The sequence below is a fragment of the Elgaria multicarinata genome, chromosome 3, assembly GCF_023053635.1.
Source record: "Elgaria multicarinata webbii isolate HBS135686 ecotype San Diego chromosome 3, rElgMul1.1.pri, whole genome shotgun sequence".
NCBI lineage: Eukaryota > Metazoa > Chordata > Lepidosauria > Squamata > Anguidae > Elgaria > Elgaria multicarinata.
The window spans coordinates 122,836,963-122,860,526 of NC_086173.1; the positions used below are offsets into that span (position 1 = coordinate 122,836,963).

General features: G+C 45.5%; 1 protein-coding gene across 1 annotated transcript; it reads left to right on the plus strand.

The window, feature by feature from the left end:
- Positions 1 to 320: 320 nt before the first annotated feature.
- Positions 321 to 22,521, plus strand: EFCAB12 (EF-hand calcium binding domain 12). Its single transcript, XM_063121421.1, has 10 exons — positions 321 to 616; positions 4,375 to 4,888; positions 6,142 to 6,330; positions 8,131 to 8,284; positions 10,931 to 11,118; positions 13,883 to 14,096; positions 16,145 to 16,292; positions 18,039 to 18,137; positions 19,596 to 19,703; positions 21,512 to 22,521. The coding sequence occupies exons 1-10, from the start codon at positions 474 to 476 to the stop codon at positions 21,768 to 21,770; spliced, it is 2,016 nt and encodes a 671-aa protein (XP_062977491.1). The 5' UTR covers positions 321 to 473; the 3' UTR covers positions 21,771 to 22,521.
- Positions 22,522 to 23,564: the final 1,043 nt, after the last annotated feature.

Here is a 23,564-nt window from a genome sequence, read left to right on the forward strand (position 1 = left end):
GGGCCGGGCCGGGCCGGGCCTAAGTGCAACGCTGCTGCCCTTTCCAGTTCCCCCTTGCGCTCCCAATCCGGCCGCTCCGCGGCAATTGCGCTTTCGCGTCGGGAGCCGCGCCCGTGTGGGCGGCGCGAGCCACTTCCCCGGCCGGCCGGCCCGACCTTCGGAGCGGCGTCCTCCAGCCAATCAGCCACGAGCGGGCGCGCGCGTTGCCTTGGCGCCCGCTCAAATGCAACTTTTGCCTTGTGCTCTAATGCGCGCGCGTAAGCAGGCGCCGAGGCGCCGCTCTCGGCCCTTCTCCTTGCTCCTGCCGGGCGGCCTAAGGGGCTATCGAGGAGGGGCGCTGGCACCGCCGTTTCTCGCTTGCTTCTGCCGACCGGCGATGGGAAGACGCCGGGCGGCTTCCCCGATCTTGTGCAAATCCATGGGAGGGCTGTTCGCGCCGAGACGCAGAATTGTGCACTGAAAGAGGGGCCCCGATGTCGACCCACATGGAGCCGCCGAACTGGACAGCCGGGAGATCAGGGAATCGGGACGAATCCCACGAAGTTAATTGTACATCTCAGCCTCTGCCCAGTGTCATGTCTGCGACCGTTCACTTTGCAAAAGGCAACCAGAACCCGTAGGTGTTCCATTTGGCACAGATGAATCTTTAGAAAAGGCCAGTTCGGGGGTGGGTGGGTGTATAAGTCTTAGGGTTGTATCCAGTATTGGTAATTAACCTGAGTCACATTAGTCTCTAAGTAGAACTAACACTGGATACAAGCCTTAAGCAATGCAGAGGGTAAAATCCAACATAAGGCCTACTCAAAGTAGATCCATTGCAAGAAATGGGACTTCGGTTAGTCATGCTGAACTTAAATACCGTTCATTTCAATGGGTCTACTCTAAGTAGGACTTAATTTGGATATTACTCAGAATGGTGAAGGAGCACTTGTTATTTGCTAGGAATTTACTGTCGGAAGTTGCCTTATCCGGAATCAGATATTTCTGGCTGGGGATGATGGGAGTTGCAGTTCAACACATCTGGAAGGCACCTGGTCAACAATGTCTGGTAGTGGTTGTCTATGTTTTCTGATAAAGATCTTTCCTAACCCTACCTGGAGATGCCAGGGATTGAACCTGAGACCAAAGGCAAGTGCACTTCAGCTGATCTGTCGCCCTTCCCGACCTTGCCTTTGATACTCTAAAAGCAAGAAAGGACCTCTCCAAGCTGCGAGAGTGGGCATCTAAATGGCAGATGCGGTTCAATGTAACTAAGTTTAAAATGATGCACGTTGGTACAAAAAAAAAAAACCAATTTCAAGTATAACCTGATGAGATCTGAGCTGGCCGTTACCAAGAAAGAGATCTTGAGGTTGTGGTGGACAGCTCGATGAAAATGTCCATCCAGTGTGTGGCCGCTGTAAAGAAGGCAAACTCCATGTTAGGCATTATAAGAAAAGGAACTGAGAATAAACCGGCCAGTATCATACTGACTTTATACAAATCTATGGTGTGACCGCATTTAGAATGCTGTGTGTACAGTTCTGGCCTCCACATCTAAAAAAATAGAGTATAGAGCTGGAAAAAGTGCAGAAAGGGGCAACTAAAATGATCAAAGGACTGGAGCATCTCCCCTATGAGGGAAGGTTACACCAACTGGGATTGTTTAGCTTGGAAAAAGGGGATGGTAAGGGGAGACATGATAGAGGTGTACAAAATTATGCCTGGTCTGGAGAATGTGAATAGGGAGGCACTTTTCTCCCTTTCTCAAAATACTAGAACCCAGGGTCAGGGCCACCCATGAAGCTGATTGGTGGGAGATTCAGGACAGATAAACAGAAGTACTTCTTCACACAGCACATAGTTAAACTATGGAATTCACTAATATAAGATGCAGGGATGGCCACCAATTTGGATGGCTTTAAAAGGGGGTTGGATATCCTGGAGGAGAAGGCTATCAAGGGCTACTAGTAGTGATGGCTGTGTGCTACCTCCAGCATCAGAGGCAGTATGCCTGAATATGCCAATTGCTGGAGAACATGGTTGGGAGGGTGCTGTTGCACCTGTGTCCTGCTTGTGGGTTCCTAGTCGACAGCTGGTTGGCCACTGTGTGAACAGAGTGGGGGCCCTTGTCTTGACGACGTCAGGACTGCAGTGCAGAATGATGTGAGGTGGGGCGCCACCACATTGTCACTCCTTCCAGCCACCTATAGCGGAAGGAGCGCAGTTGCGGGCTTTTCTGTAGGCGCCGTTGCTGCTGTGCCCGCCCACCCAAGCACACATGCGGCAGTTCAGGGGCACTTGGAAGCATCCACACACACTCTTTTTGCTTTTATTGGCCTTAGTTCTTTTTTTAAGCTGTAAATGTGAAGGGTTGCATTTACAGCTAAATGGGGGGGGACAAGGGGTGCTCCGTCCTTTGCAGAATATCCAACCCCCCTTTAATTTTAATTTTTTTAATTTTATTTTTAGAACAAGGGTCCGCAGAGATGGTCCGGCAACCTTTTGGCTTACTGCTCTACCCCCTTCACTGCCCAGCCGATGGCGACCAATCAGTGGTCGCCATAGGTTGTGGCACGCCTTGCAGCAGGTCTGTAACAAGAGTGACAGATGGCAGCGGCCGTCGTCACTTCACTCCAAGCTAAAAAAGTGCCAGACTTTTTTTAGAGTGGAGCTTTGGGGCTTTGCCCCTGGATAGCTTTAGAGTGGCGGCTGCATCATGTAGACGACCTGCCACCACACTGAAGCTACCACGGGGAAAAGTGCCTGTCTAGACGAGCCCCTTGACTAGATGCGCCCTGGTCTGACACAGCATGGCTCTTTCTATGTTCTTAAGAAACCGTGGTTGTGAAAAGCAGGGAGGCGTCTTTCCTTTCCTTCCTTTTCTTACACCCCAAATGGTTTACTTCTAGAGTGTGTAAGAGGAAGAATTATCTAGCCTTAGAGGAGTCCAGCTGCAATTTCTATATGAGTCACTATTTGAGGATGTCTCCTTGAGAGTTTAAAATGTGCCCACAGATAATTCTGACTGAATGATCGTACCACATCTAATGCAGAATTATCTGTTCCCAGTGGAAGTTGATTGGAAAGAGGCCAGATCAGAGAGCAGTGCATCACTCAGGCACATTGGGGGCAGACCCCTCTTTGCGTAGATATGTTGAGTTCTCAACAGTCTTTGTTTTCAGTGTAATGCTCTGAATATTTACTCACAAGCAAATCTCCCTTAGGTAAGTGTGTGTAGATTGCAAGCATAATTAATTTCTTTTCTGAAGCAGTTTGTTTATTTTTTATTTAATTTATTTAAAGATTTCTAAACTGCCTTTCAGGGCACACCGCCATAACAAAGCAATGTACATTAAAAAATCTAATACCTCATAAACCCATCAAATTAATACCAACTAATGGCCCCGTGATTATAAAAAGCAGACTGAAATAAAAGTGCTTTAAGAGTTCTCCTAAATCCCAACGAGATGGGACCACACATATTTCTTGAGGGAGGGAATTCTGCAGACACAGAGCCACCATAAAAAAAAAAAACCTCTTCCCTGGTTCTCATTAGTCCAGTATCTCTTAATGGTGGGTCAGAGAACAGGGCCTCTTTTCTCTCACGGCAAACTAGTGGTGCCATGGCTTTCAATCCAGGAATTTCTGTTTTCCAACATGCAGTATAAAGAAATTCCTATTTATGTAGGGAACAATAAACTTTTAAATTTACGTTTATCTTTTTGAGCTGTTGCTAATTATAAAGTGATAGTGTTCTTAAGTCCATGCCATGCTGGATGTTACTACTTTGAAACAAAACCGTATAATTCGAGAAAAAGAAAGACACAGCTTTCTTAATATCTTCACATAGATTCTAGACATAAACCATTCCAGTTTTCTCTCGCAAAAACTCTTAAACATTAGACTTAAAAGATTAACTTTTAAGTTAACTCATGTCTCTCCAGATGTTTTGGCCTATACCAGTGTGGTATAGTGGCTAGAGTGTTGGACTGGGAGTTGGGAGAGCCAGGTTCTAGTCCCCACTCAGCATGGAAGCTCACTGGGTCACTTTGGGCCAATCGCTGACTCTGAGCCCAACCTACCTCACAGGGTTGTTGCTCTGAGGATAAAGTAGAGAGGAAGGAGATTATGTACACCGCCTTGAGTTCCTTAAGGAGAAAAAGGGGGGGATGTAAGTGTGTGTGTGTGTGTTTTAAAAAAAACTCTTGCTACTATCGCCAGTGGTGAAACACGATGTAGGTTAAATTATCCTATCGGTGTAGGTTAAATTATCTCAAAGGCCACACATTTCCCATCCCTATCTTAAAGCATAATTTAGACTTCAAATAAAGTGATTTAAAAATAACTGGTACAAGTAGCTTTGAACTTTTCACCCGTTCCTTCTTTCCTCAGCGAATGCAGCATCACATCTAGGGAAGAATCGTTCAAGGAATCTGCTGAGCCTAACCTGGCTAGTGTTTTAGAGCACTGCTTTAAGCAATATAGACTCAGAGATGCGTATCCACATTATTTCTTTAAACTGAAAAAAAGTAGGTTTGGCCCACCCAAATCTAGGCGGCGCATTCTTATTGCCCCTCCTATGGGGGCAGTGGCTCCTGGAGGCGCTAGACCTCAGCCACCAGCGCCCAGTGGTCCAGAGCAGACAGCTCCAGGCTTGCATATACCTCCAGAGGCAAAAGGTAAAATCTCTACGGAAGAGGAGGATCTACAAGAGCTGGAGGCTTGGATTGAGGAGAGGAAAAAGCTGCAGGATTTGCTGAACAACTGCGTAAATCTTGAGCAATGGTTGACTGTGAAGCAGCCTGTCACTGAGCAGGAAGAATGCATCTTGGGGAGAATAAAGGAAGCTCATGAAGCAAAGAAAGCTAAAGTGGAAGCCAAGATGGCTGCTGTCAGCAGCGTTGAGGTATGTGTAGCAGACAGCTAGTTTGGTACAGTGGTTACAGCAGGGGTGGACAACTTTTGGCTGTCCAGATGTTGTACTGCAAGTCTGCAACTCCCATCATTCCTCACACTTGGCTATGCCAACTAGTATTCATGGGAATTGCAGTCCACTGACATCTGGAAGGCCACAAATTGCCCAGCCCTGGGTTAGAGCGTTGGTCTATGACTGGGGAAACCAAGGTTAAGACTCCTTCTTACCTATGAAGTTCTTTCTCACACATAATAATGTACCCAACAAGGTCATTGTCAGCATGGAATGCATTGTACCGAGCTCTTTGGAAGAAGGGGTTCCACACACCCATTGTGAAAAGATGAAAAAAAATGGCCTGAGGGAGGGTGTTGAGGGAAGAGGTAACATGTTTTGTTTACCAAGGCAACTAGGCAAACACTCCCTCACCACACTCAAGTGTAGTTTACTAACGGGCAGGATGAGAATAGAGATTATAATGCATCCAAATGTAGCTGTTGTTCACTCATACTCATTACCTTCAACAGGATGCACATTTGGATATATATCTGAATGTGCATCCCCACACACGTTCTGCCTCAAATAATCTCATAGCGATAAAGAGCTGGTTGAATGAAAGCGAAAGACTTGCTTTGTAACACCAGCAGTCAGTGGGCCAGTTTGCATGATCAAAACAGCCCACCCTGGGTTGTTTAAGTCAAGGTGGGCTGCAGCACGTGCAGGTGGCCATTCTGAATATTCAACACCCGGCAGCAACTTGTGTTGTACAAATCATGGGACCATGGGTTACACAAGGGTTAAACAACCCTCACATAACCCATGGGCTATTTTGGGGTTGTGAGACGGTTAAATCCTGCCCAGCGTTCGCCACAGCCCACTGTGGCTTAAACAACCCGTGATGGGCTGTTTTGATCATGTGGACAGGGTCAATGAAGTTGACCCAGTTGCACCACAGCACATTAGGGCAGGGATGTCAGCAAAGTTGCCTCATCAACAGGACCAAATTCCTGTCTCTCCTCCCTCTATTCAGAGAGAGGGCAGTGAGAAGGTTTCATTTGTCTTCAGTGACATCATCCATCTGATTGGCTACATGGAGCCATAACATCATTATGTTCACTGTGATTGCTGATTGGATGGTTCTTCCCCGTTCCTTCAGCCATCAAGTGGCTTTTCTTTTGTCAGAGGATGTTTCTTCCTCCCCGGAATACAGTTGTCAACATCCTTTTGAAATGTTTGATATCTTCCAGCATCCGATGCCGAATGTAAAACAAAGAAAAATCATCCCTGTCATCGAGTCCCCCTACCCTGAGTCCCTCATGACGCTGCAGAACCTCCTGCACAAGCAGAAAGTCACGCTGCTGGATCTCTTCTACAAAGTTGATAGGACCAAGACAATGAAGTTCAAGAGAGCAGACTTCATTAAAATTATCCAAAAGGTAGGTAGGAAAACCTGTTTCTATACAAGCCCCTTGTTAGACAGATGCAAATGGGAATTCTCAGTTGTTGTCAAAATAGGAAAAAAATAGCTGAATTATTAGGGCAGGGGCGTTGCGCATCAGATCTCCTCCGTGACCCTCAATCTGGTCCTTTGGGGTTCCCCAGAAGTCCACACCCCTTTCCCCACATGACCAGGTGTGTCTCCTGCTCCCCATCCTCTGATCCTTTTGTAGTTTACCTAGGGTGACCATATGAAAAGGAGGACAGGGCTCCTGTATCTTTAACAGTTGCATAGAAAAGGGAATTTCACTAGGTGTCATTTGTATATATGCAGAACCTGGTGAAATCCCCTCTTCATCACAGCAGTTAAAGCTGCAGGAGCTATACCAGAGTGACCAGATTTAAAAGAGGGCAGGGCACCTGCAGCTTTAACTGGTGTAATGGAGAGGAAATTTCACCAGCTTCTCCATATGTACAAATGACGCCTGCTGAAATTCCCTTTTCTATGCAACTGTTAAAGATACAGGAGCCCTGTCCTTTTCATATGGTCACCCTAGTTTACCAACTTTTGAGTGTTTCCTCCCCCTCCCCCATTCTGAAAACCTCTGTTAAAGCCTACTTATTGGTAGTAAGAGCTTTAAGATAAAATAGATTGGTATTTTTGGTATTTTGGCCCTCGCTTATGCCTTTGGCCCCCACCCCATCATGGACTGGGCCTCACCCTCAAAGAGCTTCTCCGAAATAGGTTCTGGCCCTCAGGCTGAAAGAGGTTCTGCATACCTGCATTAGGGCATTAAGGGCACAATCCTGTGCATATTTAGACAAAAGTCCTACAACCCCCCCACCAATATTGGAAAGTTGCTGCAGGACCAGGATAGGTTCTCACAGAATAAGATAAGTTTCTGCAGTATCAGGATAGATGCTGGCAGGATGATACTCTAAGTATCTGCAGAACCAGGATGGGCGCTCGCAGAGTGAGGTAAGTAGCTGCAGAATCAGAGAGAATGCCTACATAGTAATACCGGCCGTAGAATCAGGATGATCTGGTGCTGAGTATGCTATGGAAGTGAGCAAGTTTTTTTTCTTTTACCCTTGTCTTTATGCTTTCCTGACAGTTGTCAACTGCACTGGAAAGACTTTCCTAGCAGCCACTCCTTTAGCCTATTACTGCTCTTTTCTCTTTCCTCCCTACCCCTTGTTATACATGCTGTTCCTTTCCTGTTTCTCTTTTCAGCCTTTCCTCCTGAGTCTCTTTGTTCCAGACTTCTCTCTGCTAAGCTTCCAGCATTCAGGCTTTTATCCTGTGTTTCTGCCCTGCCTCCTCCTTCTCCCACTGAGTCCTTGAGCCATTTAAAAGGGCCCTTGTCCCAATTCCCTTTCCTTCTGTTTAACCAGCCTGGCTACTGTAGCTGGCTACTGTTGCTGAACAGCCAGGGAAATCTGGGGCATTGCAGGGTGACCCTCCATGACTCCATACGGTTGCCAGTTGCAGTGAAAAAATGAAAGTGTTTATGTTCTTAGCTAGATCTGCCAACATGTATTTGCCTGGACAGCGATCATTGGTTTGTGTGATTGCTGCCTGTGCATGCATGGAAGACTGCTTCCAAGTTGGGTCAGGCCATGTGCACCTAGTGGGATAAGGGCCAGGGTATACATGTGAGTTGCCTACCCGGAGGAGATTACCATGAAAGAAATTCTTGCATATGAAGCAGCCTTCTCTCCTCGGATTTTGTGATTGCCACCTTCAGTCTTACTATGATGGTACCTGATTGCAGTTTTGATTTCATACTTGCTTCCAGACCAAGGTGCCAATCAGTAAAAATGACCTGGAGGACATCATCATCTATCTCAGTTCTTCAAAGAAAGGGGAATTTATAACCAATGATGATCTTGCTCAATGTCAGAAAATATGGATGGACAGCATAAGAGAACAATGGAAACAATCTAAGCATGGTAATAATAATAATAATAATGGTAGAGCGCTTTTCAATTCACTCGACATTTCTTAACTCTGTGGGTCTTGTTCTCAGCTTTACTTGCCATGATTATTATAAAGGGAAATCTAGGGGTTCTTGTAAGAGTGCATTGTAAGGCTTGGTGGAGAACGTGTGTCCGACCGGATATGAATGGACTGAGGCAGTAAGCCTGTTTGAAGTAGTAAACCTATATACACCAGTTGCTGGGGAACATGTGTAGGAGGGTGGTGTTGCTCCAAGTCCTGCTTGTGGGTCTCTGGTCGACAGCTGGTTGGCCACTGTATGAACAGAGTGCTGGGCTAGATGGACTCTTGATCTGATCCAGCAGGGCTCTTATGTTCTTATGACTGCAACTCCCATTAGCCCTAGCCAGCATAGTTAATGGGGAGGGAGGGATGATAGGAGTTGCAGTCCAGCAACATCTGGAGGGCTACAAGTCCCCCCCCCCCCCCGTTATAAGGTGTGGCAATCCAGGTAAAGTTGACACTCCACTGTGTAACCTGGGTGTAGCTACTTATGCCACCCAAAGTACAGCAGCAGCCATTTAATACATATTAATTGGCTGACCCAAGTTGATTGCAGATCATCAAGGAAGATGAGTTTTACCTACAGCTTTGACATGTCACATTAGAAGGATCCTCAAGGTACTTTCCACCTAAGACAAAATTGGTCATCCAGAGTGAAGTGAATCTCCAGCAATCCATTTCATGGGATGACCTTTGGTTCTAGTGTTATGAAAGCAGGTAACACCGACCCCCCCATCCAATTTCTCCACAACGTGCATCATTTTTAAAACCTCTTATGTCTGTGTGTTCCCCAACCTCCGTCAAATTTGTATTCTAAACTAAAATGCCCCAAACATTCATCTTCTTTCTTCATAGGGAAGGGTGCTCCAACCTCACGATATTGTAGAGTTAAGAAAAGTGCAGAAAAATGCACGCTTATGCTGGAATTAGAGAAGCCTGTTATTCTTCTCTATGGGACAGTTTCATGCATCTTAAAATACAGGTGGTTGCTCTTCTTTTAATAAACAGAAAGGGGAATGTGTATCTATTTTACCATGCACTGGTCAAAATCCCAGTTGCCAGTTCCAAAAACATTTCACGAAAGGCAGGAGCAGGAAAAGAATATTAAGAAGATACAACACTGGGTTAGATTCAGACATGGTCATGTTTAAAGTAGCCCCGTTAAAATTCCTTGGTCATTATTAACTTGTCCTATTGATTTCAATGGGTCTCCTCGAAGCACGACTAAATTTAGATCTAGCCCATTGTTCGAGGGCCTAACATGTATGGGAAAAAGAAGCAAAATTCATATTTAATGTTATAGTTTGTATTTATATTGTTTAAAGAGGTGTAGACCTTTTAGTTGTAAAAACCATTGAAATGAATGCTAATCATTTGGGAAAGTATGGCGAATTCCACTTCACATTGAGAATGACAGCAAGAGAAGTGCTTACCAGAGATAAATGAAGTACTTCTTCACACAGCACATAGTTAAACTATGGAATTTGCTACTATTAGATCTAGCGATGGGCTGCCAACTTAACTTTAGAAGGGGATTAGACAAATTAACAGAGGTTAAGGGTGCAATCCTGTATGCACGTTGAACAGAAAAACAGCCTACAAGTCCCAGCTTTCCCCAGTCAGCCTATTTTCTGACTAAACATGCATAGGATTGCACCCTAAGGCTACTACCATCGCTACTAGTCATAACAGCTGTATACTACCTCTAGCGTCAGAGGCACTGTGCTTCTGAATACCAGTTGCTAGGGAACGTAAGAACATAGGAAGAGCCATGCTGGATCAGACCAGGGGTCCATCTAGTCCAGCACTCTGTTCACACAGTGGCCAACCAGTTGTCGACCAAGGACCCATAAGCAGGAAACTCCTGTCCATGTTGTCTGGTGTATATAGGCTTACCGCCTCTGATACTGGAGGAAGCACATAGCCATCAGGACTAGTAGCTCTTGATAGCTTTCTACTCCAGGAATTTATCTAACCCCCTTTTGAAGCCATTCAAATTGGTGGCCATCACTAATCCTGTGGTAGCAATTTCCATAGTTTAACTATGTGCTGTGTGAAGAAGTTCTTCTTTTTATCTGTCCGGAACCTCCCACCAATCAGCTTCATGGGATGGCCCTGGATTCTAGTATTATGAGAGAGGGAGAAAAATGCCTCCCTATCCATATTTTCCTCACCATGCATGACAGTGAGAGAGGGCTGTTGCCTTCATGTCCTGCTTATGGTCTTTCCAGAGACTTCTGGTTGGCCGCTGTGGGAAACAGGATGCCAGACTAGATAGGCTTTTAGTCTGATCCAGGTTGGCTCTTCTTATGGTCTAACACAGAAGTAGTTAAGCTGGACCCCTCCAGATGTTTTGGACTTTCACTCCCATAATCTGTTTCCTTTGGCTGGGGCTGATGGGAGTTTTAGTACAAAATATCTGAAAGGCACCAGGTTGCCTTTCCATAAAGGAAGTGCCAGTATGATCCAGGATGAAAAGCTGCCAAGTGGATGCCAAGTAAGAGTTGGTTTGTGGTAACGTGTGTGAAATGTTGACATGTTTGTAACGTGGTCTCTGTTCTCCCCTCCCACCCCTGTTTCTAATAACGGTACCAAAGTTGCTTGCATGACTAGACAGAGAGTTTCGACTGCTTGTGACAAGATCAAAGACGTATCATCTCGCCAAACTAAGTTAACCCTGTTGGAGATTCCCCCCATGAACACTGAAATGGATGCCATGCATCTAACTTATAACCAAATGGAGGAGGCTGGGAAGAGATACAAGGAAATGAGACGGCAGCAGAAGGTACGGTATTTAAGAGAGTACCTCCTCCCTTAGCAGCCCACCTGGTCACTGAGATCATCCAATGAGGCACTCCTGTCGGTTCCACATGGTCCTGCAGTCTGTTTGGAGTCCTCTTGGAGAAGAGCCTTTAGTCTATTGGCTCCCTCTCTGTGGAATTCCCTGCTACTTGATATCAGACAGGCAGCGACATTGTTCATTTTGGGCACCTATTGAACTCATTTTTATTTAAACAAGCCCTCCCTGACTAACCAGCCACAGTTATATTGGCATAATCTGATATTAGAGGTTTTAATTCTGTTTTATTATTATAATCTTATTATTCCCCTACTACTATTTTTACTACTACTAATAATAATAATAATAATGATGATTTCTCTGTTTGTTGATCTTGGGAACAGACTGGTAGCCAGTTGCTTAATGTAAGGCCTGGTCCTAGACATACATGTGTATATATCATCATCAATCAAGTTTATTGTACTGTCCAAGGGCCCTGACAAATACGCCAAAAGGAGAGCATCCATGCATATATACAATAATATAGTAATACAAAGCCTGGAGAAAAAAAAGGCATATATCACTTAAAATTTACCATACCTACATATCAAGGTTCAAACATCTGTGGAAAGGGCTGTCTAATATATTTATAGATTAGCTTTCTTCAGTCAAGGCATAACTTAACAGCTTAGGTATGATCCCTAGGGTGGTTATAGCACCTGATTATATCAAGTGATCCCCTTTGCAGCCTACTCCTACTTCCTTCAGGAGCTTTTGACGAATTTTTTGCACTGCTGTCGTGAAAATTGCGACTTTGAGTGTATTTGCTTTATTATAGTCTGCTAACAGGTCACAGATTATATCTCTGGTGAGCCAGCCCGCTCTTGGTCTCAAAAGGTCTTTTAATAAACGCTCCCTGATCTCATTATAAAACGGGCACTGTAACAAGAGGTGTACTATATCTTCCACCTCTCCTGAACCACAGAAGCAGAGCCTATGTGCGTACGGGATCCCTTTATATTTCCCTTCCAGGTAAGCTGAGGGCGTTGTTTGAAAGCGGAGGGCAGTAAAAGCCCTTCTGAGTACAGGAAACGTTAGGTCTTGTAAATATTGAGGTAGATATTGATCTTTCTTAATAAGGCTAAACCATGGTGAGAAAGCCTACCTCTGGCTAGAAATGTGTATATATGTATAATATAGATAACTTCATTGTGTCCTTTCCCCACCCCTATGTACGGCGCTACTCCTCAGATGTCCTTAGTAATTTACAGTATATTTATGTATATTAAGATTTATATCCTCCCTTTCTTGGCAATATGCGTACCCAAAGCAGCTTACAATATCATAAGATAAAACAATGTACAGACTAATCATATAAATCAACAACAATAAAAGCAGCAGAAAGGGAAGAGCCAAAAAAAAAAAAAACCAGTCAAGGGGGAATTAACTAAAATATGTCTGTCAAAATAATAATACAGTTCACAGTGCCTGCTTGAAAGTGGGCAATGAGGTGGTCAGTTATACACGTCCCTGTGGAGAGCATTCTGTAAGTGGGTTAGCTAGTTTAACCTCCCAACAACCCTGCACGGTTGTATCATGTCTGGACTCTTTGAGTGATACAGGTCGTCAGCACATACTTTCCTGCAGACACACGGGGTGATTTCAGCAAACATGGCCACTGACTACTGATGTCATTCTCCGATACTGGGTGGCCAAGACAGCACCTTAGAAACTGAGGGCACTCTTAAGCAAGGGCTTGGAGGAAGATCTGAGCAGTAGGCCACAAGTTTTAGGAGTTGGAATTAGCACTTTCAGTGGAGAACTGATTGCCATTGCTGAAATATGGGTGTTTCTACAAGTCCTCCTGTCCTGCCTTTGTCTGTGCTAACTAAAGCAGGGGTACAGAATCCCAGGTCCGGGGCCAAATCCAGCTCACTTGGGACCCCAATCTGACCTTCCGGGGTTGCCCAGATGGCCACCCCTTTTAACACTGTTGGAGCAGAGCAGCAACACTTGGAATAAGTCATTTGAACCAGTGGGGGACAATAGACAGAAAGGGAAGCTGTTTTCTTCCTCCACCAGTTTCTTCTTGTAACTACTTGTTGATGTAGATTGCAATTCTTAGGCTTCACTTCCTCCTTCTTCTCGGTTAGTTAACTTCCTCTTTGTCTGAAGCATGCAACCTTAATGGCTGCACTCAACTCTCTCTGAAACCACTTTTGTTTTCCCAGGAGCTATAAGCTCTTAGCAATGCTATCTTTTAACTAGAGGTAGCAGTGTGTGTTTCTTTCTACAGCCTTGCCTTACACCAATTACACGCTGAAGTTACGGAGCTGAACTTTACCAAACAAAACATAACTCTAACAAACACAACCTCCAATCACCTGGTGGTTTCCCCTGCTTTTGTGCAGTTCCCCCCCACACACACACACACCTCGTCTAAAAGGCTGAAATGCCTCTCCTAAGGCTTAGTTACTGGCAGTAACAGCTTTAAGCTAAAATATGCTGGCATTTTTGGCCCCACCCCCTTTTGCCTTTGGCCACACCTAGCACTGGAATGCACCCTAAGAGCTTCTCTGAAATGTGACCCAGCCCTTGGGCTGAAAGAGGCTCCACACGCTCCTGTGGTAAAGTCTTTAAACCATTCTCGGGCAGCTTCTATGCAGAGAGAAGGGTTAGCGGTATTCCCACTTCAACGGTGTCGGTAAAAATCTTGCACAACAACAATTGGATGCTTTATAACCATGGAGACCTTGTCTAATTGTTGCAGAGGAAGATCAACCCGTTAGAGTTTGCAGAGCAGTGTCGAATGGTGAAGTCCGGAGACCCAGTCGTGGATGCTCACTGCATGCCGAGCACCATGGAGGGTGAAGTGGGAGAGCTGGTGGACCAGCACCGACTGACTTCACACCTGGTCTACACTCAGTGTGTCAAGCTTTGTGAAAAATACGGGGTTCCGCTGACTGAGAAACTGCTGAAAAAGGGTAGAGTACCACCAGGGGGTCAGAGGGAGCGCTCTGTATCAAGAACAGGGAAGTGTAAACTCTGCTTGGTGCTCCCAGCGCAGAGGCTCAGGCTGGAAGGCACTAGCTGACAAAATTGCATTGGCTGCCTATACGCTTCCGGTCGGAATTCAACGTGTTGGTAATGACGTTTAAAGCCCTAAATGGCTTGGGACCTCTATACTTGAGGGAGCGCCTCTCCTTATATATGCCTGCCCAAGACTTGAGATCTGTTGGAGGAGCCCTCCTCCGCATCCCACCAACGCAATACATACACTATGGTGGGACATGGGAGAGGGTCTTCTCTGTTGTGGCACCCCAACTGGAATGCCCTCCCCTTGGAGGCCTGATGGGCACCGCTGATTTTATTCCAGCGCCAAGTAAAAACAAGGCTTTTTAACAAAGCCTTTAATTCACCAGGCTTGCACATTGTTTAACTGTTTTCATTGACTTTACTGCTTTTAAATTATAGACTGGTTTTAACTTGATCAATGGTTTAATTTGTTTTTAGCTGTGTGTATTTATTGTTTTATATTGTAGGATTTTATCTGTACGCCGCCCTGAGATCCTAGTGATATAGGGTGGGATACAAATGTTTTAAATAAAATAAATAATAAATAATAAAATTCAGAATATCTAGGCAGAGGAATGTTGTTATGCAGGGCTGGTGTCGAGGGTATCGGCATGGCTCATACTCCAGCCATCGGCATGGCTCATACTGATAGGAGCCCCCTGGGTTTGCTCCTCTTCTTTACCATTGCAACCTGGGGCATGTCTACACGAAGGGTTTGCCCCAGGGTGGCTTCGCAGTAGCGGCACGTCAAGAACAAAAAGAAATGGGGGTGGGTGGGGAGGAACGGGCAGCCAGAGGGAGGAGACATGGTTCTCCCAGTCCCTCTCACGTCCTCCTCTGGCTGCCTCATTTCTTCCCCCAACCCCGTTTTTGTTTTGTTTTATTGTATCTGCGGAGATCCGCAGATATATATAAAAAATTAAAGGGGGGGGAGGAACAGCCCTTTTCCTCCTCTCCCCCCCCCCCCATTTTTTATTTTACTTTTCCAGAGGCGTGGGGCTGGAAAATTTGCACTTGTCTTCCTTCCCGTGCAGATGTCGGGAAGGAAAGCAAGTGCAGGCGCAAGGTGCCTCATGATGCCAAAACGCCGCCGTGAAGATGGGGTCCTGCTTGTTCACCTACCTTTTGCTTTGGCCCACACCACAGTAGTGGAAAGCAAGCACATAGTAGCAATGATGAGAAAGAGGAGGAGGAGGAGGAGCAATAGCAGTGGGTGGCAACAGTGCGGAGAACGTAGACTCACTGACGGAGGGGATCTTGCCCAAGGGCCCTCAAAAACATGTTGCTGCTACTTCTGTTAGATATTTATACATGTTTTGGTCAGTGGGTGTGATGTATGAAGGAGGGTAGTTGACCTAAGGTCGCAGTTCCCCAAACCTACTTGCTAGGGAGTAGGATCCGTTGAACTTGGTTGGACTTGCTTCTAAATAAGGATGCATCTGATTGTGCTGCATAACCAGCCACGGGGCCAGGCGCATTCTGTGGTTGTGATTCTGAACAGGTGCCCCATAAGGGCCTCATTTGTTTTCTGTTTCAGCACAGAATTGAGCATCCTGAGAATCTTGGCTTTGATTTAAAAGCAAAAAAGTGTCTTGCCCTGATGACTGTGGAAGCAGTCTCCAGAACGTGGGCAGCACTTGTTAAAGCCCAAAAGGCTGGGAAAGGAACAGGGAGATTGAAGAAGGTGCATAAGGACTACCACGTAATTTGGAGGGAAAGTCTTGTTGAGTGAAATGATGATAGCAGCTGTAGAATCCAGTGCGTGGTGAATTCCTTCAGAGAACCTAGTTTCTCCAGATTTCCAGCACTCAGTGATATATGGGGAAATTAACAAGTTGTCTGAACCTACCCAGGATCATTTGGGTAGCTGAAGCTGGACTGGTAGAAATTCTGCTGTATTTTGGATGCCTGTTGAGTTGCCATTATTTCTCTCTCTTCTAAAAATGTGTTCCATCAGCTCTGCTGTACCCAGGGGATAGACTCGTAAGAATGGAGAACAACTTTCTGAAGATGAGGCAACCGGGGGGTTATTATGGCAAAACTGGTCTTTCCCAAGTAGGATCATCGAAAGAAAAGTCAAGAAGCTCTTTGAAGTTTAAACAAAGGTTTGTTCGGTCTACAAGAGTTTGCCTGCCACCATCCCAGTATAGCTACCACCAATGCCCTCACCAATTCTCAGGTTGAAATACTGAGAATTATTGGTGGAGCACATGCTTTGCAGGCAGAAGGTTCAGTCCTCGGCATCCTCATGTAGGACTACGGAAGAGCCATTTACACCTCATTCCGAAGGCCTTTTGCTGGTCAATATCTCGTGTCCACCCTTCCCCATCCTGATGCCCCTTAGATGTTTTGGACTTCAACTCCCATCAGCCTCTGCCCGCATGGCCAGTGGTCAGGAATTGTAGTCCAAAACATCTGGTAGGTACCAGGTCGGGGAAAGCTGATACAGATGATGCTGAGTTAGATGGACTAGAGGTCTGACTTAACTAAAGCTAGACTTAAGTCATTGGGTGTGTTGAAGCATTGGAATGTGGACATGGAGAGATGATTCTGCTGTTATAATTACTCGTTTACAGTCAGTTTTGTAGACAAGCCAGTGTGCTAGTAGCTTCTTCAGGCAGTACTTAATGTCCTGATAGATCAGATCCAAGATTAAGACATCACAGATTTATTTTTTAGGATTCCATCCCATCTCAAAGAACATTGCACGCTCATATCCTAATTTAAGCATCTGCATAGCTTAGGTGATAGAGTCTGTGACTGGAAAATTGAGGACCTGAGTTTTGTTTTTACTTTAGATATGACTTTGCTCTGTAAGGTCGGACAATGAGCTTTCCCCTCCTTTTACTTCCTTCCTCCTTATGGGAACAATCATTTAAATAAATGTGAGGTCTATTATTATTATTATTAAACGGGTGAGCAATTTCTGGGGTCAGGGCAGGGGCACACCCCTGCTGAATTTGGCACCAAACATGCTGAGGCTGTGGTAGCAAAAACAAAAAACAAAACCCCGGGGAGGACGTATATGTTTGGAAGCGGAATTGTGTTCCCTGGGAGCAGGATTCTGCTTTTAGAAAGTTGTGTGCTTTCCCCGTGCAAAATTGACTAATTTAGCAGGGAGAGCAGTGGAGGCCTCAAAAAAGGGTCAGACGGGCCGCATGCAGTCCGCGTATTGCCCACCTTTGATTTAAACCAAAACAAGAGCTTGTATACCAGTCTGTCCTGTGCTACGTGCCTTAAGGGGTGAGGTGCCTTACCATCTATTGCCCTGCGGGAGAACTGCATCTCCATCCTTGAGCCATTGCTGTTGCTTCAAAACTGGGCAAGATGGATGCCTAATTTGAAGTTAGCACTTCAGAGAGAGAGAGAGAGGCAACCTTACCTGTAGCTTACTGGCTTAATCCTGGCAAGCATGCTTTCTCTTTGCTCATGGGATTGTGGGTTCAAATCCCCCAGGTGCCCTGGTGGAGGGGAAGCTGAGCCACAAGGAAAGATGTTCATGGAGGAGAGGCTATTAGTCATGATAGCTTAATAGAGCCTCCACGTTCAGAGGCAGTATACCTCTGTATTCTAGAACAAACAAGGGATGGCTACGTCCGTCATGCGTTGCTTGTGAGTTTCCCCAGAGGCATCTGGATGGCCACTGCTCAAAACCAAATGCTGTAGCCGATGTTCTTAGGATGCCCCTTAGAATGTGCGCTTTGGGGCAATGCTCTTGTTGGATGCTCCATTGTTGCGGTACAACCTTTAGAGGCTTGCAGACAGACCAAAGTCTATTCCGGGTGCTTTGGGGCTAATCTCCGCCTCTCAGTTTTGACTAAACAATCTGTTGTTCTACCTTCTTCCCCTAGAAAGCCTAAGCCAGAGCTGTTCAAAGAGGAAAAAGTCATAAAGGAGAAGATTCGAAATTGCCGCTGGGAGTCGTTTGGAGAATTTAAGAAACTAATGAAGTATGTGTTCAATAAGTTGGAGGTCATACCCACCCTACAATCTCTACTCCACACTCTGCCTCTTGCTCTGCCACGTTGCACGTTCAGACGACACCATACAGCGTGGGGAATAAGGCAAATGGTAGCCACGGGGACAAGGCGCAATGGCTCCTCCCCCCCCCCCCCCCCCGGCTCTGCAATCGTCCAAACCAGTCAGTATCTCAAATCTGATTTGTGTTTTTATCATGGCAATGGCAGGAAACCTTTTCTAGGGCCTAGGTTGCCTGTTGCTCAGGGGCATTCCCTGTGTGTTAAGCTGAGTTATCAATAAATAAACTTCCTGCATGCTATTGATAAAAGTATTACTCAAAGCAGTCTTCTAGGAAGCCAAGCAATTTGTTGGGGGCTGTTTATGACATGACTTTCTGAAGGCCCAGATGCGCACATGTGTTCTTTAAATGCCTGCAGATGTCATGTGGGAAGCTTGATCTACCACGTACACCTGCATGCGGCTTCTGAAAGCTCCCTCCCCGCTCCAGAAAAGGGAACAAGGCATGCTTCTGTCTTTTGGACAGTCATTTGTCCAAATGTCAGTCAATAAGTCATTTGGACTTATGTCTCCAAAACGTAATAATGGAAGCTGAGGTCGGTCAGCGTTACCTTACTCAGTGGAAGCACCGAGACGGTCTTTCGTTCCATGCTGCTCAGGCAAGGATCTGCTCCATCCCTTCCATTCTCCTTAGTAAGCAGCGGGGCCAGCTCAAGACACTTTGCTGCCCTTGGCAGAAGTGCAAATGGAACCCCATCCTCAAAGGCCGACCAAGTTATTTTGGTACCTGAGGCAAAAAAAAAAATCCGGAAGAGGTTCTCCCTTGAAGTAAAAGCAGCATGAAAATAAATGAAACCACTAAAGATTTCCTGCCCTTCCAAGACCAGCAAAATGGTAGGGCCGGCCTTGGTAAGCACCAACCCAATCGAGTTGCCGATTAGAGCCAGCGCGTCTGTCACCAAGAACCCCGGTTCCTTCTCTGATTTGTTTCCCCCAGCGCTTCTTGTTTTAAAGATTCCCATAGGGAGCCAAAGATCTCCTTGGCAGAGGTGGAAGCAGTTCTGCTTGTGCACGGGATGGGATGAGAGCGCCTTCCGCACCCTGAATCACACATCTGAGCAGTCTCACCCAACCTGCTACCCTCCAGATGTGGCCAATGTTGGGCAACACCTCTGGAGTGCCCCAGGTTGGAGAAAAGCAGGAGAGGATTAGGCCTGTGATGTCCAAAAGACATGAAAGAGCCTCACGTGTTGGTCCTTGCGTGCAAAGTATGTTCGGGGTGAAGTGAGTAGGGCTAAAGCTCTCGGAAGGCCACTCTGGATATCAAGAAATGTTGGGCCAGGGCTCTGCTGTCTGGCCAGTTGGCTTGGCACCAGCTTCCTCTGCCAGGCTGGGCTCTTTCTAAGTTTGTAATGCATTGCTCTTTACAGAAACCACTTAAAAAAGCAGATTCCTCCAGAGGAGATTTGCACGGAAAGCTTACTCGATGCGAGGCTACACAAGACGCAGGAAGCGCTGGCGCAACAATATCTGCAAAAGTACAGCGCTATATTTCTTTCGTTCTTTCTTTAAAGAAGTGTTTAAAAACCATTTGAAGGGGTTTAAAACTGAGGGGGTGTTCCTTGTGCAGGAGTTCTGACCCAAAGATTTTGTGTCCTCCTCCATGTCTTACTTTAAGAAATTATTAGAAACTCTTCTTTTTTGTTTCCACCCACCCACCCTTGATTTACCATTTCACTTTGGTTCCTTTCCGTTCTTAGAATAATTATTGTATCGTAACCCTTTTGGTCATTCTTCTATTCTCTCCCAGCTTGTGTGCGTTTTTCCCCATGCCCTCCAACTGCAGTCCCTTTTTGTATTTTTGTTTGTTTGTTTGTTTTAAGATTGTGGGCCCAAGAGTGTGTTCTGGTTTTATATCTCAATGGGTGGTTTTCATAGCTGGTAAATGAAGTTGATGACAACCTCACTTCCCTCCCTGCTGCCAAGTCACATCAGGATCCATACAGCTCAGTCCCACCAACCTATTAAGCAATAATACTTGCATTTATTTAGTATTACATTTATATCCTGCCTTTTCCCCTCTTACAAGGAACCCACAGTGGCTTGCATGATCCTCCTCATCTGTCTTTTTATCCACACAACACTCCTGTGAGGTAGGTTAGGCTGAGAGTCAGTGACTGGCCCAAAGTCAGCCAGTGAGTTTCATGGCTGAGCGGGGACTAGAACCTGGATCTCCTGAGTCCCAGTCCAACACTCTAACCATTACACCACACTGGTTCCCATTTATGATCTTTCTGTTAAACATCTCACTGAGGTCATCCTACTGCACTAAAATAGAATAATGCTACTCCTGCATGGTACATAAGAAGAGCCCTGCTGGATCATGCTGAAGATCCATCTAGTCCAGGTTCCTGTCTCCCACCATGGCCAGGCAGATGCTTCTAGGAGAGTTAGAGTTAATGGTAAGGGTAGTCCAACATGGATGGAGTGCAAGGTTGGTTTACACAATCAGAACCTTGAATGCATTCCTGCTCTGCACACTCCCTATTCCCACTTGATTTTATTTTCTTGAGGGTGACAACTCAGGTCTCTGCTTTGATTGATTGATTCAAGTACGTGTTGGCAGTTTCCCAATTAAAATCACAAAACAATGAGATGAAAAACAAATACAACTGAGCGTTAAATGACTGAGTCAGTTTAAAAATATATTGACACCACATGATGTTACAACAGGTGAAAGGCACAGCAGAATTTTAAAAATCTTTGATTCCCTCGTAAAACTCAGATGTGGAGCAGTGCAAGAACATGTTCCTTCAGATAACTTGATCCCAAGGCTTTTAGGGTTGAAATAGTCACTCTATGTTTGTTTGTTTTAATTTCAAATTTGTACTTGGTGTTAGCTTTGTTTTAATGTGGAATGGGGGGCGTTTCTTTGACCTCTTCAGATGTCAACCCTCCTTTCAATTTTTGATAGATCTTTGGATTTTTAGCATGGGCAGTACCTACTACCACTACTGCAAAAGAGGGAATGACTGCTAGCGTAATGGGAAAGCAGTGCTTGCTAGCACAACCCAACAAACGATTGCTCCTGGAATGAAAAAAATCAGAGGACACAGAAGGATGGCTTGTCCTTTCTGGAAGCAATAGTTTCAGGTGGTTTCTTGGGTTGCGCTAGGAAGCTTTACTTTTCTGTTGCAGTAGCGGTGGTTCCTACTTGGTACTGTCCATTGCGTTTGCAAGAATTACAAACCATAATTTCATTATTCTTACTCATCATTCCTTCTGATTTTCCCTGTATATTGTTTTAATGCTTACTTACACTATTTATTTTGAATTTTGTTTTCAGAGAACTGAAGAGAATGTTTGCCCATTTGAATCCCTTGACTAACCCCAATAATTTCTGGCCGGGACATCTTCTCGATAAACTGCGCCTATATCTACCCCAAATGGAACGCGATGAAGGGGACGCCCTGTTCAGCCATGTTTCTTGCACGCGCCCAGTTTACCCTGCTATTTACAATCCTCACCGCAACTGGCCAGTCAGTGGCCAGCGATACGTGACCTATGGCGATCCAGAATCCCGAAAGCATTATTATTATATTTGACAGGATTTTGAAACTTTTTGCAATGCTGACATTTCATGAGCTGTTGGTTACTGGAACGGATCTGCCGTGATAAGCCAACATCCTAAGAAAATCAAGGTGATCATGGCAAGAGGTCACTGATATGTGACAACAGTAGAGTTTGGCAAAAGGGCTTTTCCAGACCATCAGTAAAATATGTGCCCCAACCACATGTTGTGACTTGTGCGATAATGCCACAGGTCCCCAATGGCACGATTTTCAATCTGCCTGGAAGGACAGAGATAGCTTTGCTGCAAGAACATGCTTGCGCTGCTGTTTCCCTTTGAAAAAAAACTATAGGTGGGAAGGTGCACTGTGGCCCAGAAGATATGGAGTGCAAAGCCCCTTCAGCAGAGGAGGGGAACCCATGGCCCTCCAGATGTTGGACTACCCCTGAACATCCCAGGCCATTGGCCATGCTGACTGGGGCTGGTGGGGACTGGAGTTCAACTATATCTGGAGGGCCACCAGTTCCCCATCCTTGCTCAAGAGGAAGTGTAGAAAGGACTGAGAGCACTTGGGGATGGGGAATGACTCCATGGTAGTGGACGTGCTTTGCTCGGAGAAAGCTCCAGGCCCTGGCATCTCCACTTAAAAGGATCTCAGGGCATAAGAAGAGTTCTGCTGGATCAGAACAGGGTGAAAAAAGAGAGAAGCAAATTCTCAGGATCCTGAACTTTTCATTGGTAGGTTGAACAGCCTGATGCATTTTGGCCTGTATCTTTTCAAGGCCTTTTTCAGGGGGTTGTAGGAAGATGTCTGCAAAAATCTTATCAACAGAATGTCGCTATTAACAATCTTAGAAAGACATTCTGTTGATAAGAAGATTTTTGCAGACATCTTCCTACAACCCCCTGAAGAAAGCCTTGGAAAGATACAGGCCGAAACACGTTGGGCTCTTCAACCTACAAATGAAAAGTTCAGCATCCTGAGAATTTGTTTCTCCCTTTTTTTCACATGATTTGGGTGCTTTTCTCCCCCTGTTTTGGATCAGAGCAAGGGACCATCTGGTCAAGCATCCTGATTCCAATAGTGGTCAGCAAGAAGGTTCCAGGAAGCCCATAAGTGGGGTGTAAAGGCAGCAGCTCTTCCCCCATTGTCTTGCCCTCCGCAACTGGTAGTCAGGGATGCTGCCTCTGAAAAAGCATGTAGCTGTCATGAATAGCTCCAGGTAGACCTGTCCTCCGTGTAGTGGTTGAATCCCCTTTTCAAGCCTCTTGGAGGATTTAGAGGCCATTGCCACATCTTGTGCCAGCACATTCAGTGAGATACTCCTTCCCTACCCAGCAGGCACCTCCGGATGTGTTGGCCTGCAACTCCCATTATTCCCCGCTAGCTAGGGATGATGGGAGTTGCAAGCCAACACACCTGGAAGAGGAAGAGTGACTGATGCTTTCTGTGGTGAAGAAGTACTTTCTTTTGTCTGTTCTGTAATTTATTGTCACTGAATTTCAATGACATCCCAAGTTATAATGCTACAAGAAAGGGGAAATACTCTTTATCTACACCCTCCATGCTATTAATACCTTTTAAAAATAAATTTCTATCCTGTCCTCTCTTAGTTAACCTTTTTCCTAAATGGAAAAGTTCCAAACCCTTTAGCCTTTCCTCTTAGAGAAGCTGATCCACGAAGTTTCTCTTTTTAAATATATTTTCTAGTGCACCAATATCCTGCACTGGGCTCTTGGCACATTGCAAAGTGCTAATATTGACTTTTAGACTTCTAAATGGCTTGGGGTTTGGATCCAGTAAGACTCAGGATCACCTTTCACATGA